The sequence below is a fragment of the Vicia villosa genome, linkage group LG3 (genome assembly GCF_029867415.1).
Source record: "Vicia villosa cultivar HV-30 ecotype Madison, WI linkage group LG3, Vvil1.0, whole genome shotgun sequence".
In the NCBI taxonomy this organism is placed as follows: domain Eukaryota; kingdom Viridiplantae; phylum Streptophyta; class Magnoliopsida; order Fabales; family Fabaceae; genus Vicia; species Vicia villosa.
Window position 1 is genome coordinate 175477893 of NC_081182.1, and position 17463 is coordinate 175495355.

A 17463-nucleotide genomic window follows, 5' to 3' on the forward strand; every position below is an offset into this window, starting at 1 on the left:
TCTCAAGGAAAGTGGTCCATCATTTTTTGCTGAGTAAATTCCAAAAAAATTGACAACCACCTTATTCAATGTCTGTAAGAGGCACTCTGAGTCCCTGAGGAAGTACCTCACCCAGTTCAATGAGGCAACTATAAAAGTGGTGCATCAAAATCAAGAAATATTCAAGGGATGAGTATTTTAACAAAGAGGAATATATAATTGCAGAAAAGAAACATATGGATGTTAAAGAACTTGCCGCCAATGAGTCAAACTCATCAGAACAACAACGCCAGAGCCATTATACTTCACTCGCTAAGGACATGGAGACTTTCAATTATAGTGGGAGGCACTCCAATAACTTTACACCTTTCAACACCCGCCAAGTGAAAATCTGGCGAGAAGTTATTGACAAATATGACATCCCTTCTCTTCCAATTCCAAAGTCGGAGGTCATGGGAAACCAAATAGGTGGTGCAAATACAATTGGACATGTAAATCCAAACACAAGAGGATATGAATTATGTATATTTAAAAAACGTTGATCAAAAGAAAAATCTTTAAAATCAAAGTTTAAAACCATTTGTAAAACTAACAATGAAATAAGTAGTGTAATAAATAAACTGATGGAAAACAAAAGGAAGGAAAATAGCTTAAAAGTAAAAGAGATAAGGGAAAGAGAAAGAAACCAACAAATTATAGAAGTTAAGTATAAATGATGACCTAATCTTTCGCCAAAGAATTCTTCTTGAGAATTTCCATTATCTTGAGAGATTTTAGTAGGATATTCCAACAAACCTCCTTTTACAAGTATTTCAAGTTTTCTAATGACTAACTTCCAACGAAATAAAACATAAAGTTTTGACTAGCTATCCTCCAAATCAAACATAGATTTTGCACAAGCTGATCTCGAACAAAGATAGAGTTTTATACTGGCTATTCTCTCAATTGAGATAGAGTTTTATATTGGCTATTCTCCAAACCGAACCGATGTTTTACAAGGGATAGTCACCAAACCGATATGAGATGTTACACAGGCTGATCTCAAACCAAGATGAGATTTTACACCCGACTGAGCTTGAACCATCAAAGCTTTTACACCGGGCTGAACTCAGGAAGTTTTGTGGAGATTTTGCTGGCTAATCTTCAAGAACTAAAAGAGAGCTTTTGTTGCAGGATAAACTCACAAAAAAAACAGAGACTTCCTAAGACAATCTTCAAACTGAACAAGAGTTTTTACTTGTTTATCTCGCAAACAAGCAATTTCTTATATAAGATACTTTACTTAAGAGATAATAATATCTTGGGTAAATTAAAAATAACGCATTTACTCATAACAAAACATCCTTACTTAAGCACATGTCTACTCTCAAAGTACTAAGGCAAAATTCTAGTGAGAGAGAGAGATTTATACTAAAAGATGAGAGAGTGAGAAAGTAGGATCAAATATCATCTTCTGAGTTGTTTGAAATGATAGATGAGCTCTTCGTGGGCGAAATAAGAACCATAATCGATTTGGCCAATCGATTATTGCATGTGAATAATCGACTATTCAAGTCACAAATGGGAGATTTTGATATTTAAACATTGTTAATCATTAAGATACTTGTTTAAATAAATTTTGAGCATTACAAATTAAAATAATTGACTATAGCAATAGGTCTAATCGATTATTTAGTTGTATAATAACTCCTAATTGATCAGACACTTACCTAATCAATTTGCTAGTCATTAAAAAGGTTTTAAAGGTGATTTAATGAAACAAAGAGAGACTTCTAAGGTTTTAAGTGAGTGTGTGATTTTTTCTTAGTAATTCCATAAATAACCCCGTGCCTTAACAAGACACTGACCACTCAGGAAGACATCGCCATACGATCTTTCACAACTCTAAAAATTCAAATGTTGACATCATTATCTTTGATTTTAGCCTCACACAAGAACTTTGAATCTTCTATAATTATAAGGCTTGAGATATATTCAATTTGATTACCATCATCATAGAATTGAGAGACAAAATTCTTGAGAAATAAACAACCAAACTTTGGACAATTTTTGACCAGTTGATGTTGAATAGTGCTTGAGGATGATATGACCTAATATTATAGGTCAATCCTTGGTGAAAAAGCCTTTGAGAATCAATGTTGACTATGATTTGGCTTTGAGGATCCAGAAACCGTAATTTAGAAACTTTTGCTTGATGTTCTTGATTCCATCCATATCCTTGCAAAATAAACAAAAGAAACAAGGCATGTTTTTGATATGTTGATTAAGGTTAGTGACATATAAATAATATACACAAAAGAGAAGAAAGAAAGCAAAGAGAGTGCTTGATGATCTCCACAAAGGAAAGCTCAAAGAGAGAGAGCCAAACTTGTGATCTTGATGATGTATGATGCAAAATGATATGGGATCTTAAGGGTAAAAATTAGGGTATAAAAAAGTTCTTATTTGTTAGGATACCAAAAAAAGATGCATCTTGTTGGTATATGTATTATTTATTAATCCTTATAAGCCTTCCTTCAACTATGTAGTCCCATCCTTGCACATCCTCAGGATCCCTCTCATTCTGATGTGAAATCGGCAACCACTTTTCGTCCTCTTCGACCTCGGGTGTTACATGCTTACCAGGTTCCGCTTGGTTTGACTCTGAACCACATCATACTAGGAGAGGTCTGGCTCTGACACCATTTTAATGCCCCAAACTACTTTCAAGATTACCAAATGACCCCACAAACCAACACAAATCTTTTCAACATGGTTTGTCCTCACTCACACACTTTCCGAGATACTGCCCAAAAGGTTACCCATCCAAATACTACTTTAAGTCAAGCACGCTTAACTATAAAGTGCTTATTTGTTAGGCCACAAAAAAAAAGATGCATCTTGTTGGTATAGGAAGTATCAACCAATCCTTATAAGTCTTCCTTCAACCATGTAGTCCCATCCCTATAGAACCTCGGGATCCCTCCCATTCTAATGTGAATTAGGCAACCACTCCTCGCCTCGAGTGTTACAAGTTACACCGCCATAACCAGACATTAGAGGACGATGTCCATAATATCATACAACACCAATAGGAGTCCAATCCCCTGGAGGATATGGAATTGTTAGACACTTAACCACTCTCAGACGAGATATGAGGGGCGTATATCCTCGAGGGCTTCAAACCCCCCTCCTTGGCCAAGTTTGATGGGCGAAGCGATTCCTATGAGCACTTCGCCTCCATGAACAAATGGATTGCAATCATAAGAGCATCTGACTCCCTAAAGTGCAAGCTGCTATCTGGAACCTTCGAATGAAAAAAAGAGGAAAATCGAAAGAAAAAACTTAAGTACAAAGCATAGTTGGAGAGGTGTCCGAAAGGGAAGCTCAAGTGTAAAATGTTCTCGCAAAAACTCTTCGTGTTATGTGAATATCGAACAAACTACCACTTGACCAATGTGAACAGAAGTCTCACGTATGAGTACCAATATGCTAGAAATTTCATTAGCTCTTATAATTGCCGCTTGAGGTCAAGCAATAGTTTAAGTTAGGAGAAATTTCATAGTCCTTTCGATGTTGCTTGCGAAATATGATCTAGTCCCTCGATGACGCTACGATAAAATGATGATAGTCTCTTCGAATTACTAAGGTATCCTTACATGTTGCCTTCTATGACCATTCGATGTCCATTCACATCCAATGCATAAGACTACCTACCAATTAATGGTATGGATAGTACTATCACTCAGGAAAAGCCATAAGCACAAGAATGACCTTAAAAATTAGGGGTAAGTAACTCTTAAATACTTGCTCCCAACAAATCAAATCTTCAAATGCTTTTCACACCTCGTTTTTCAAAACATCTTTCAAGAGAACACTTTGTATACATTCGTACAAGAACCATTACAAAGTCATAGGTTTCTTCAAACCTCGTTTTTCAAAACATCTTTCAAGATAATACTTTGTATATATCCGTAAAAGGATCATTACAAAGTTAAACTCTTTTACAACACATCATCCTCCTCAAAATTAAGGGTGGCAAAGAGTCATGCTCTCATCGTTTAAACTTGGTTCACAAAAGTCTGCTAAAAATGCGGTGGAACAAAGTGAAGATAGTAGATGATCCAGAGCTAAATCTTGACCCGCCGTATAACAACTGAGACGAAGAGATCTGTGGACATTACATCTCTAAAAACCTAAAATTGAAAAAAATGTATGACCTCCCCATATTAATGAGGCGGACCCTTTGAATTACAATAATTTTATTTTTAAGAATTTAATTTTGTTTTTGTTTCCTTTTGTTTTTCTTTGTAAAAGAAAGATTTGAATACTCCATCATGGAGTTTGATACAAATATTCAACCTTATCTCACCATACACTATTATTTATGTTGGAAAGTCACTACACCATACAATAGATAAATATAATTGAACAAACGCATAAACCTTTTACAAATTTATTTAAATCAACTTTTTATTTAAATTTTATTTCTACATAAAATCTTAGATTCGGAGAAAAAAATCAATCTTCAAGTCCAAATTGAGTGAAGTGAGGACTTTTAAGTGCCTCTTGAAGCAACTCATCATCATCCCAAGAATCTCTAAATGTCTCCAAGTTGACAATAGAGTTAACAATGGATGTAATGCACAACGTTTTTCTCCATTCTTGTAATGGGGGAAGTCCTACATTCTCTCCATATTTGTCACAATACTGCAAAATGATTTCATTTTTTTTATATTAGTTTATAATTTTGAAGTGTGATGAACCAAGAAAGTGATTATATTATTTTGATAATTTTTTTATTTTACCTCAAAGTCACTAATATCATGAGTAGGAATGCCTGCTACTTCTTTTGAATGGTATAACTCTTTGATGGATTTCATCATTTCATCCCATGATGGTAATGCTTTTTTGCCAGAAAGCAGTTGAGCTACCCACATTGCTTGGGACTCAAAGAAAGGGAATCCTAAGATCTGCAGTATAAACTACTATTAGTATAATATACATTGATGAATATTGTCATACTTGTCGATGTCAGACACGACATATGTCAAACACCAGACACATCTTCTATTATAAGTATCATATTTACTTCAGATATCAACTTGTTATGAAATACTGACATAGACCTCACAGTGGTATATCAACATTATTAGTAATAATTTAAGAAATTTAATTAGCTGAATATTGTCAGATGTGTTGATGTCAATGTCAGATATAACACATGTCAGATATCAGACACACTTTCTATTATCATAAGTATCATTTGTACTACTGGTTAATATGTATCGGGCACCAAACATGTCTTAAATAAGATGTTTCAGTGCTTTATAGATTAAAAATACTTCTGAAATTACTGAATTTTAGGGTAGTTTACCTTTTTAGGGATGCCTATGAATGAAAGAGATGGAGCAAGAGAAGGTGGAAAAGTGTGCTCAAACAAAGGCCCTACTCTGTCATCATCAACAACCACCATTCCTTTGGTGTCAAGAAAAGGGAAGCTATAGGAGTACCTACAAAACAACCAATTGATGAATTTTGAAACATCTTCAATTATTAGTATGACACTTCTAAATTACTTTAAAAGGAAATATTAAAAAACATAGCTAGACATAGTGCCCACATTGAAATAATTAAGGTAATAAAGTTCATAATTATTCAATCATAGTATCTTTTTCACCTAACTTAGTCAAGTTTAGAAGATTGATTTTGCTCTTTAATTGTAGATTTTGTTTAATAATGAATCATTTCTTTTGACAGCTTAATTTGTCTGGTGATAATGTAGGGACTTACCCTGTACAGTACACAATAGTGTCTGCTTTAAGCCAAGAACCATCCTTGAAAATCACCCTTCCATCCTCTTCAAGTGTTTCAATCTGCAAAAAGCATCCATTAATCTTATTTAATCACAAATTATAAAATTATGTATAGTACTGACATCTTTGAATAAAAATATGTCCATGTTAGTATCTGTGTCTCAAACTGTTACCTCTGAAAAAAGTGCGTTAGTGTCAATATCCGTGTCTGAACTAACACCTCTAAAAAAAAGTATGTCTGTATCAGCGTCTGTGTTTAAAATCGACACATTTGATAAAAAAACATGTCTGTGTCCGTGTCCGTGTCTTTTTCAAGTTATTATTAATGTCGATGTGTGAATATTAGTGTTCCTGGTGTCCATATTTTATTGATGAAATTAAAATTTCTTTTTTCTTTAATTTGAGATTAGAATTATTTATACCTGTGGATGAAGATGTAAGGAATCATGTTTGGATATGATTTTAGACAACCCTTCTGTTATAGTATTAAGAGATCTTGAACTTATATGGATTTCCTTTGCTACTCCCACTAGCTCTATTGCTATATCTTGTCCACTAAAGGAATTCCCAACTAACACCACAACCTGTGAAATCCAAATTTAGTTACCTTAAATAAAGATTAAGCATTTGAGTGTCCTTGCTTTATTTATTTGTTAAAAAGTAAACAAAGTTTTCGTATAAAAAATATTATACCTCATTGTGGAATGGTTCTGGAGTCCTGTAAATGTGACTGTGCATTTGTTTTCTTTTCCATGTATCCATTCCTGTGTTTCACAAAAGACAAGAATAAAAAAATATCTTATGCATCATTGTTAAATCACGGGTTTTGCGATTGAATCACTGTAGTTTTTGCGATGCATATTGCAGCTGTTATGACGTGAAATATATTGTAGAAAAACTCTTAAAGTTAAGATTTTTTATTACGGAAATATATTTCCAAAATATTAATTTTCAGTGAAAACAACCGAACAACATGGCCAAAACTATCTGATGTGGTTACTGGTGTGATTTTAATTCACACTACAATTGTAACGTACTGTTGCAGTTGCAGAAACTACTACATCAACAATATTGCGGCCGCAGATTAATATATGATTAACTACATAAATTCATAATCAAATTTTTAATCTATTTTATGAAATAAATGGATAACTAGATTGAAGAGATTAGGTAATGTTACCTTTAATGGATGGCAATTTTGGTTGAGAGTAATGACCAGTGGCAACAACCACTGCATCAAAAACTTCTTCCACAGCCTTATCACTATTCTTCTCTTTGCTTCTAACAATCCATTTTGAATCATTTCTACAACCACCATTATCATCCAACATCCCAACATGTTCAACCCTTGTGTTGAACTTTATCATCTCTCTCAACCCAAACCACTCACAAAAATCCTTAAGATACCTAAGCACTTCAACATGGCTAGGAAACCTCCTCATGTCTCTATCTTTCTTGATCAAAAATGGAAAGTCTGTGTATCCCATCACTTCCCTTGGAGATGCTACTCTTAAAGAGCTGTAGACACTGCTATGAAGTTTTAGAAAAGGGTTTCTTCCTAACGGATCCTCTCCTTCGACATTTTGTTCGTCGTATAACCATTGTCCTCCAATGTCATGGTTTTGTTCCAAGACTATTACTTTGTGGCCTTCTTTTCTTAACTCTCTTGCCGCTACTATGCCTGATGGTCCGGCTCCAATCACACACACGTTCTTCGATTGGTTCTTCGTCTCAGAAACCATTGTTTTGGTTGGACAAATACGATGGATCGAATTGAGAAGATCTAGCAGAAAAATCCGAGATCAAAGAAATAGAGAGAGGTTGGACAGACACAGAGGATCAACTCAGATCCTTTGTTTCTATACAACCTCTGAAACACGAAAAGATGAGAATGAGAAGAAAGAAAAGGAGATGATACAAAGAACTATGATGGAAGGGTGAGAGTAACTAGGAAGGTAAGATATATTTATAGGTGATAGTTGAGAATGCAAAAGAAAGAGGTTGTTATTGGTATGTGTTGGTGAAAGAAAGATATTTTATAGAAGAAAATGTTTTACGTAGGCAAAGAGAAACCATGATTTGGGTAGAAATTGATGGTTTGCTGGCTAGGAGACACACGTGAACATGTAAAATGAATGCTTTTTTTGAGTTTTGGACCTTAATAGTAACACCTGGTGCTGCCCTGACTCTTTTGTCTTAACGTGGAAAATGGTTTTTCTTCTATCATTTTTATTTTTGGCAAATGAAAATAGAAAGCGTCTTTCCGCAATTAACATGCTTGTGTATTATTTATCATTGATATTTTTGGTTTTTAGTATAGGAAGTACTAGATCTCTTACAGAATGTTATGGCTCATGCATAACAATCAGGGCCGTCTTTAAGGGCGTGTAAAGTAGACTACTGCACAAGACTTCATAAATCTTTTCCGGTATTAAAATGGGGTTAAATAGAACCTCAAATTAATTTAACATGGTTGAACCATGACTAGCCTCTAAAAAGTTGAGACGGTCCTGATAACAATTTTATGTCTTTTAGAATAATAAAGATAGTTTTTAAGATGGTTTATTTTTCCATCCAAAAAAAAGTAGGAGTACAATTTGTTGTCTGTTTACTTGCTAGTCCTGAATAATTTTTATTATTTATATCAATGCAGATTCCGATTCCTATTGAATTCTTTGATAAAAGTTGAAGTTTATAGCCATGATTGGGGTTCATAATTCATCTGTTCTCTTTTGGTTTTGTAGGGACTGGTTTTGGACTGCACTGCATGCATGTGTTTGGTATGTCTGTTATGATGGTTTTCCGTCGACATAATTCAACCCTCAGGAACAGGACAAAAGAACTTCAGTTATTATTATTAATTTACTCTAAGTTCTAACTGCTTCTGTTTTACATTTAATTATTGGATATTGGCTATAAGTATGTTGCATAGCCTTGAATTGTAAGTTAATCATATTGATTTCTTAAAAGATTGAAAAGTGTTGATAGTAATGACTAAGTTAAGGACCAATAACATTGGGCTATTGTGCACGAGATGGCTATGAGTCTTGTGAGACTTTGGTTATGTCTAATTAAAATTTAGAATTTGAATTGAAAATGGATTCAAAATTAGCGGTCACAAAACGGACATCCAGCCCCGTGCCCGCCTGTCTAATACCCCCAAAAAGTGAGCGGGACGGACAAGTCCGTCAAGTAAAATAGACATAAAAATCATGCCTGCGTTCGTCAAGGTGGCGGGTTGACGGACAGCGGGCTTGCCCGTCTATTTATTTATTTATTTTTCTTTTATTTTTTTAATAGATTAAAAGTCTTTTTTTACCTTTTAATTAAATTTTTCAGTTATTTTTTAGAACAATTTTTTTATAAAGTATCTTTTAAATAAATTTGACCTAAAAAAATATTGCATATATTTACCAATAAATATATAAATTAAATCATCAAAAATTTAAATTACAAGAATTACATAAAAAAGGCGGACTTAAGGTTAGAGCTTATAAGTGAGGCGGGCTTTAGCGGGGTGGGCGGCAGGTTTTGGTCGGGCGGACTTTAGTGGGCAGCAGATCTAAATTCCAATCCAACCCGTCATTTTTAGCGGGTGCGCGGGCCGGACCAGGCCGACTGACCATTGCCCGTTTTGCCACCCCTATTCAAAATGCTCTTAACACATGATTTATAAAAGGTTTTGCTTTAAAATTTTTACGAAGTTTAATAGGTATTTTGTCCGCAGTTGTATAGACGAACTATGCAAAATTCTTCTATAGAAAAGCTTAAATCTCCCTAATTTATCCAAATTTTATTATTTTAAGGTGAACACTTCGGTACTCTTGAGTTTAGATGGGTACCGGTACCCTCAACTAATCAAATGCTATAACTTCATGTCATGTCACTTATTTATTTTAAATTATTTTAAAATAAATTAATATTTAATAATAGTTTACACTAAAGGTACCGGTATTCAACTTAAATTCATAGTTACCAAAGAATTTATCTTATTTTAATCCCTCGTAAAACCTAGAATAAATGACGTGACATGGACATGTGTTTTTTTTGTTTTTATTCTTAATGTGGCAAAAAATTGGCCTTGTGGTGACTATTACATGCACATGTGAGAACTTTACCATAAAATCATTGAGCTCTTTCAAAATTTATTTGTTGTTGTTTGTATTTCTGTTGTTTATGTCGAAAACTTTCAAGTTCAAAAAGCATTCAATAAACAATCATTTTAACTAGAGGTGATAAAATGGGTCGTGATCCGTTAGGTCGGTCCGCACATCCGCCAAAAAATAACGGGTTGTGTTGGGACTTTAGACTCGTCGTCCACCAAAATTCGCTTCGTCAAAAACTACCGCTCTCAAAAGTCTACCCCTCCTATCCATTTAGTTTGTCTCACCTTAAGTCCACCATTTTTTTAATTAATTCTAATAATTCTAATTCTTTATGATTTTATTTTTAAGCAAAACTTGTTAAAAATATACTTTATAAAAAATTGTTTTAAAAAAAGTTAAAAAAATTTAATTAAAATGTAAATAAAGTCTATTAATCAATTTAAAAAATGAAAAATAAATGAATTAATAGGCGGGCAAATCCGCCGCCCACCAACTGACTTCCTAAGCGGGACAGGCTGGATTTTTATTCCCATTTCTATTTGGCGGGCTTGTCCATCCCATTGTTGAGATATTATTAGATTTGTTGAGATATTAGTGGGATTGATATTATTAATATAATATCAAATATAATATAATCTAATCTAATAATATCAAATATAATCCAAGTTGTGTAAGCCCAAGCCCAAGCCCAAATAGGGTTGTATATAAATAGTCATAGGTTGTATCCTTATTTGTACAATTCAAGTGAATAATATAATCCTTGCGTCGACAATATGACTTGACAACCTTGACTTTCTCATCACCTTCATAATACCTTGACTTTCTCATCAACAACAATATGAATTGTTGAATCTACCTTCAGGTGATGAGAAAGTCAAGGTTGTCAAGTTGCAGACCTTGCGTCGACAATATGAATTGTTGTTGATGGGAGAAAACGAAAAGGTTGCAGAGTATGTGTCGAAGGTGCAGAAACTCGTCCATCTCATGAAGGGTTATGGTGAAACCCTAACTGATAAGATGATAGTTGAGAAAGAAATACGTACGTTGACCTCTCACTTTGATCACGTTATCATAGCTATTCAAGAATCTAACAAAGTAGAAGACCTAAAATTGGAGGATTGGTTGGTTCGTTGGAGGCGCATGAGATTAGGATTGTTGAAAGAAAAGGAGTTCATGATTTGATACAGGCACTGCAAGCTCGGTCATGGAAAAATAATGGTGGTTCCAACAAATTCAAAGGCAAATTCGACAAGAATCAGGGCAAGAAGCCTTGGTCGAACCCCCACAAGGAGCAGGATAAAGATAGGGCCTTTGAATCCTCGAAAGGGGGAGGAGGAAACTATCGAAAGGACAAAGAAGATAAAAAAGGTAAAGGTGTGCAGTGCTATAACTGTGAAAAATGGGGTCACATGTCCAAATATTGTTGGTACAAGAAAGACAATGGATCGACAAAAGGCAAAGATGAAGGAGCGAAACTTGCACGCCAAGATTTAGATGATTTTGAAGGTGGTATGGTGGTTATGGTTGTAGTTGCAGATAACCATGTCGAATCCAAAATGTGGTTTCTCGACTCAGGCTGCTCAAATCACATGACTGGTCAAAAGGTGTGGTTGGTAGATTTCGACGAGTCAAAGAAGAGCAAGGTAAAACTTGTTGATAATAGTTCGTTGCAAGCAGAAGGTACTAGCAACATAGTTTTTTAGACGAGCATTGGAGCAAAAGACATGATCAAATATGTTCTTTATATACCTGGAACAAAGTGCAACTTACTAAGTGTTAGACAACTGGTCGAAAGTGGTTTCTCAGTTGTCATGAAAGATGGAGTTTGTAAATTGTTCGACACCCAGAACAATTTGGTCTTAAAGTCCCTGTTGTCGAAGAACATAACACTTAAGACTATGATCAGTTCGACAGAAGTTCAATGTCTTAAAACTGTTGTCGACCACAAGGATAGTTGGTTGTGGCATTTGAGGTTTGGACATTTGAATTTTCGATCACTTAATCAACTGATCACTCAAGATATGGTAACTTGTATTTCAAGTCTTGAGATGCCCGACAAACTCTGTGAAGGATGTCTGGTCGAAAAGCAATCAAGAAATTCTTTCATTTCGCCTATTCCAATGAGGTCATCTTGCATACTTGAAGTGGTACATTCAGATGTATGTGGACCATTCGAAGAACATACTCTTGATGGAAACAAATATTTTGTTTCGTTTGTTGATGAGTTTAGTCGAAAGTTGTGGATTTATATGATCAAACGAAAGGATGGAGTATTCGAAATCTTTAAGAGGTTCAAGATACTTGTCGAAAACCAGATTGAGAAGAAGATCAAAGTTCTGCGAACAGATGGAGGTGGCGAATACACATCTAAGATGTTTAAAAATTTCTATGTAGAACATGGTGTTGATCATGAGGTAACTCTCCTTATACGCCTCAACACAATGGAATTGCAAAAAGAAGAAATAGAACCATATTGGATATGGCGAGATGCATGCTAAAGCAGAAGAATTTGCCAAAGTCTTTAAGGGTGAAGCTGTTTCGACTGTAGTTTATATCTTGAACAGGTGCCCTACTAAGATGCTAAAGAATAAGGTTCGTGAAGAAGTGTGGAGTGGAAAACGACCATCGGTAAGTCATCTGAAGGTGTTTGGCTCTATGTGTTACAAGCATGTTCCTGATGCAAGAAGAAGGAAGCTTGATGACAAGAGTGAACCTATAATTATGGTAGGATATCACAAGACTGGTGCATACAGGTTATTCAATCCAATAGATGAGAAGATTATGTTAAGTTGAGATATTGTGATTGATGAAAATTATTCCTGGAATTGAAATTCTAGTAATTCAGTTAGCAAGCCATTGTTAAGCTCTAACATCGACGAAGAAACAATTGAAGTCGAAGTCGAAGGAATTGCTGAAAATCCAGTTGAAGACGCAGTCGAGGTCGAAGTAGTTGCTAACATTCCTGACACAGTCGAAGTCGAAGAGGATGTAGCTAGCACAAGCCAAAGACCTCAAAGAACTAAAGTTCGTCCAACAAGAATTCATGATTATGAAGTGATGGGTGATGATGAAGTCACACCAGATGGAGAATTAGTTCATTTTTCTTTATTTGCAGGTGCTGAACCAATCAACTATAGCGAAGCTTTGAAGATTAATCAGTGGAAGCTAGCTATGATTGAAGAGTTACGGGCAATAGAAAAAAACAACACATGGAAGTTAGTCGAATTTCCAGCACATACAAAGGCTATCGATGTGAAGTGGGTGTTCAAATTGAAACACAATCCTGATGGGTCGATAGCAAGATATTAAGCAAGGCTAGTAGCTCGAGGGTTTCTTCAAAGAGAAGGACTTGACTATTCTGAAGTATTTGCTCCAGTAGTAAGACTGGAGACTATTCGATTATTGGTAGCATTGGCATGTAACAAAGACTGGTCGATATTTCATTTAGATATGAAATCAGCATTTCTGAATGATCCCTTAGACGAATAGGTCTATGTCACACAACCTCCAGGGTTTGTGATTCAGAAGGAAGCGAGTAAAGTATATAAGTTGCACAAAGTGCTCTATGGCCTCAAGCAGGCACCTAAGGCACGGAACAAGAAGATCGACTCATACCTAGTCGAATTTGGATTTGTAAAATGCAAATCTGAGTATGGTGTCTGTATTCAGGTGGTAGCACAAGATATAACAATCATCTGCTTGTATGTTGATGACTTGTTAGTAACTTGAAATAGCTTGAAGAACTTGTCGAAGTTCAAAGAGCTGATGATGAAAGAATTTAAAATTTTGGATCTGGGAAAATTGTCTTATTTCCTAGGTATGAAATTTCAAATGTCGAAGCAAGGTATGATGCTACATCAAAGGAAGTATATCAAATATATTCTCAAGAGATTTAGAATGGAAGATTCAAATCCTACCTCTTCACTCGTCGAACCAAATGTGAAGTTGGAGAAGCATGAAGAGGAAGACAAAGGGTGTCACATATGAAGGCTACAAGAAGAATCCTGAGATATTTGAAGAGGAAGACCTGATATAGGTTTAATTGTTGGAGAAGCATGAAGAGGAAGACCTGATATAGGTTTAATTGTTGGATTAGTAAGCAGATACATGAGTGAACCAAGGGTGTCACATATGAAGGCTACAAGAAGAATCCTGAGATATTTGAAAGGATCAATAAACTGTGGAATACTATTTCAACAAGAATCTGAAGGAATAGAAGCAATTGTAAATTGTTTTTCAGATTCTGAGTGGTGTGGAGATAAGGAAGATCGAATAAGCACAACTGGATATTCCTTTCAAGTATTTGGTGCCCCAATCTCATGGTGTTCGAAGAAGCAACCTATGGTGGCATTGTCTTCATGTGAATCTGAATATATAGCAGGATCCTATGCTACGTGTCAAGCAATTTGGATCAGAACTTTACTTGAAGAAATGGAAGTCGAAGTGAAGAAATCGTTTGTGTTGCAAATCGACAACAAGTCCGCCATAAATCTGGCGAAGAATCCAGTTCTACATGGAAGGAGTAAGCATATCGAAGCTAGATTTCACTTCTTAAGGGAGAAGGTGAATCGAGATGAACTTGAAGTTAGACATTGCTCAAGTGAAGCACAGTTGGCCGACATTTTCGCCAAAGGATTGAAGATCGATATATTCATGAATTTGAGAAAGAAATTAGGAATAGTTCAATTCGACTATCACTAGAGTTATTTGACAACTTGAATTATAGGGGGTGTGTTGAGATATTATTAGATTTGTTGAGATATTAGTGGGATTGATATTATTAATATAATATCAAATATAATCTAATCTAATAATATCAAATATAATCCAAGTTGTGTAAGTCCAAGCCCAATTAGGGTTGTATATAAATAGTCATAGGTTGTATTCTTATTTGTCCAATTCAAGTGAATAATATAATCCTTATTTCCTTTATTATTCTCTATTTCTCTCCTCACTAAAGTGCCTCACGCACTAACACCCACTTCTTTTTTGACGGACTTACGATAGGGCAGACGACTAGTTTGACCACCTCTAATTTTAACAACATAGCTATGTCAAACAAAACTAATGACAACTTCTACATGTTCTTCCTTAAGGGTAGTGAAGATTTATAATCTGTCAACATTGGCTTCCACGTTCCAACACAGTAGTCCTTTCCTAATCAATTCTTTCCATTATCTCCATTTCTATGTTGTGTGTTCATAAAAGTTTCCTAAGAAAGAATGCATTCCTGATCATGAAGAAACCAGAAAGAAAACAATATGCAAGATTTATCCAAGAAAATATTTTCTCAACCTCAAAATGGCTATGATGCATTTATCAAATTATGACCTTGTTTTGTCTACTCAAAATCAAAGTATTGTATGTTCTCTATAAATTCCATGAACTCCATAGATGGCTGCTTGATAACTTTTCTCTCTTTTGCTCTTTGAAATTGAGAAAGAACTAGTTCAACCTAAAATGATAAAGAAAATTAAACAAGATTATATGAATAATAAAAATATAAAAAAGAAGATCCATAGTGTGGAAATGTTCAATCTATTGTAAAGAGTTATCTAGTAAGATTCGCAAAAGTGTTTAATTTCATCTCGTTGAAGTAAGATTGAAAATCTAATCCAAAAGCTCACGTCCGGTGATCTTGAAGACTAAAGATCAATTGCTGGTGTGATCCGCCTTCTTATGAAAGACGGTGCATATAATCGTGTAACAATTGTTGAAGTTGGTGCAATACCTCTCATCGTTGGCCTCCTTTATATTCCAAGTGTGATACCGCATTACACATGCAGTGATGTAGACTTTTTGTTTTCAAGTTTTTGACATAAACACAACACAAATACAAACAACAGTGGATAAATTTACAAAAGAGCTCAATTGGTTTGATGATTTTTTTATAGGTAATGAAATATCAATACACAAAATGGGTACAAGGGGTACTCACTCAATATTACAATGATCACATGTTTAGAAAATCTATCGTCCAATGACATCACAACTTATAATTACAATTAGCATTTGCCGGTATTCCCAACACATTCCATAACCACGATAGTAATTTAGCCCTATGCACTACCTCCCCTACTTGAAAACCTGATTCATTGAATTGAATATCGTTCCTCATACTTCATATTGCCCACCATGTGGCAAGCCAAATTAATGGTCTCTTTCTCGCACAAACCACTCCACCCAGTACCTCACAAAAAGCAAGAAGATGATCCACCACCCCTACTGAGTTTTCCAAAACCATTCCCATCCAGCATGTTATCTCTTGCCAAACCAGTTTTGCGAATAAACATTGCACCAAAAAATAATCTATATACTCTACATATAACTGAAAAAATACACACACCTTTTCGCAATTGTTGACAATAATCCTTTGTCGTTATTCGATTCTTGATGCACCTTCAGCCGAAAAACCTGAATTTTTGAAGGGACCCTTGTCTTCCATAAAACTGCCACATCATTCAACTCTTCCTCACCTTGTTGCTGAGAATTCCTCCTGCAACTAAACCCCACATAGCCCGAGCTGAACGAATACAATCCATTCTCTCCTTTGAACCATTTGTAATTATCGGCTACACCCATCTCCGGACTAATTCCACTTAGAATCACCTATAATTCTTGAAGTTGTTCCCCTATAGTTATTGTTAAGAGCATTTGATTTGAACCTAGGTTCCAAACCAACAAACAACCTACAAAGCTTCCCATATGTTCAACTGTTACCTCTTGATTATTTGACATACTAAATGCTTCTAGAAATATCAACTCGAAATCGACCTTAAACAACATACATTCCTTCCTCTCCTTTGTAGCAAAATCCACAACTTCGTTTGCAATGATAGCACCGTCCATCAGCTGCCTTCCGGGAACAAAAGCTGTTTGAGTAGTAGACACAATCTTGCCAATAACCCTTTTGAGTCTTGCAGATAGCAATTTTGAAATAACCTTATAAAGACAACCGACTAAGAAAATAGGGAGGTTGTCTTCTAAGCCAAGAGGAATGTTCTTCTTAGAAATCAGAGTCAGCAAAGAAGATGTGATCACTTTGGATAAAACCGCGTATTCGTGGAAATCGTTGATAAAACAGATAAAATCTTCTTTTAAAAAAGCCCAACACTTTTTGATGAAGAAAAATTATACCCGTCCTGTCCCGGACTCTTGGAACTATCGCAACCCGACACTTCTTCTTTGATTTCAGATTCAGAAAAAGGAAGCTCCAAGGAATTTGATTCCTCCTGAGATAGAGATTTGAAGTTGATAACTTCCAGAACAGGGCGACTATCTTCTTCTTCCTTGAACGATTCTGAAAAAAATCTCCTAACCTCTTCCTTAACTTCTCCTACTAAACGATTCAGATAAATTTAAATTTTATTTATTGAGACCGACCTTTATTAATTAATATGAAAAAAAACATTTTAATAACATTAATAATTATTCAACTACCCTAATAATAAAAAATATTCATAAGGAAATATCATTTGAGATATTCTCTTACCAACTTTTAATTTTAACCATTCAATTATCTTTCTTTTCTATCCACTTACTTTCACCCATTTGTCTTCAACCATACTTCTTCCTCTCTTTCT

General features: G+C 35.0%; 1 protein-coding gene across 1 annotated transcript; it reads right to left on the reverse strand.

The window, feature by feature from the left end:
- Nucleotides 1-4273: 4273 nt before the first annotated feature.
- LOC131656939 (flavin-containing monooxygenase FMO GS-OX-like 9) lies at nucleotides 4274-7870 on the reverse strand. Its single transcript, XM_058926487.1, has 7 exons — nucleotides 6955-7870; nucleotides 6468-6538; nucleotides 6197-6358; nucleotides 5752-5834; nucleotides 5336-5471; nucleotides 4767-4931; nucleotides 4274-4668 (listed from the first exon to the last, which is right to left on the reverse strand). The coding sequence occupies exons 1-7, from the start codon at nucleotides 7514-7516 to the stop codon at nucleotides 4480-4482; spliced, it is 1368 nt and encodes a 455-aa protein (XP_058782470.1). The 5' UTR covers nucleotides 7517-7870; the 3' UTR covers nucleotides 4274-4479.
- Between the last annotated feature and the right edge of the window lie 9593 nt (nucleotides 7871-17463).

Excerpts from the sequence above, each read along its gene's own strand:
- LOC131656939 (XM_058926487.1), bottom strand. The coding sequence starts at position 7,516 with ATGGTTTCTGAGACGAAGAACCAATCGAAGAACGTGTGTGTGATTGGA. Across the intron at positions 5,835-6,196 it reads CCTTACATCTTCATCCACAG|ATTGAAACACTTGAAGAGGA; the intron begins GTATAAATAATT and ends TGCTTTTTGCAG. Across the intron at positions 4,932-5,335 it reads TCATAGGCATCCCTAAAAAG|ATCTTAGGATTCCCTTTCTT; the intron begins GTAAACTACCCT and ends TTTATACTGCAG.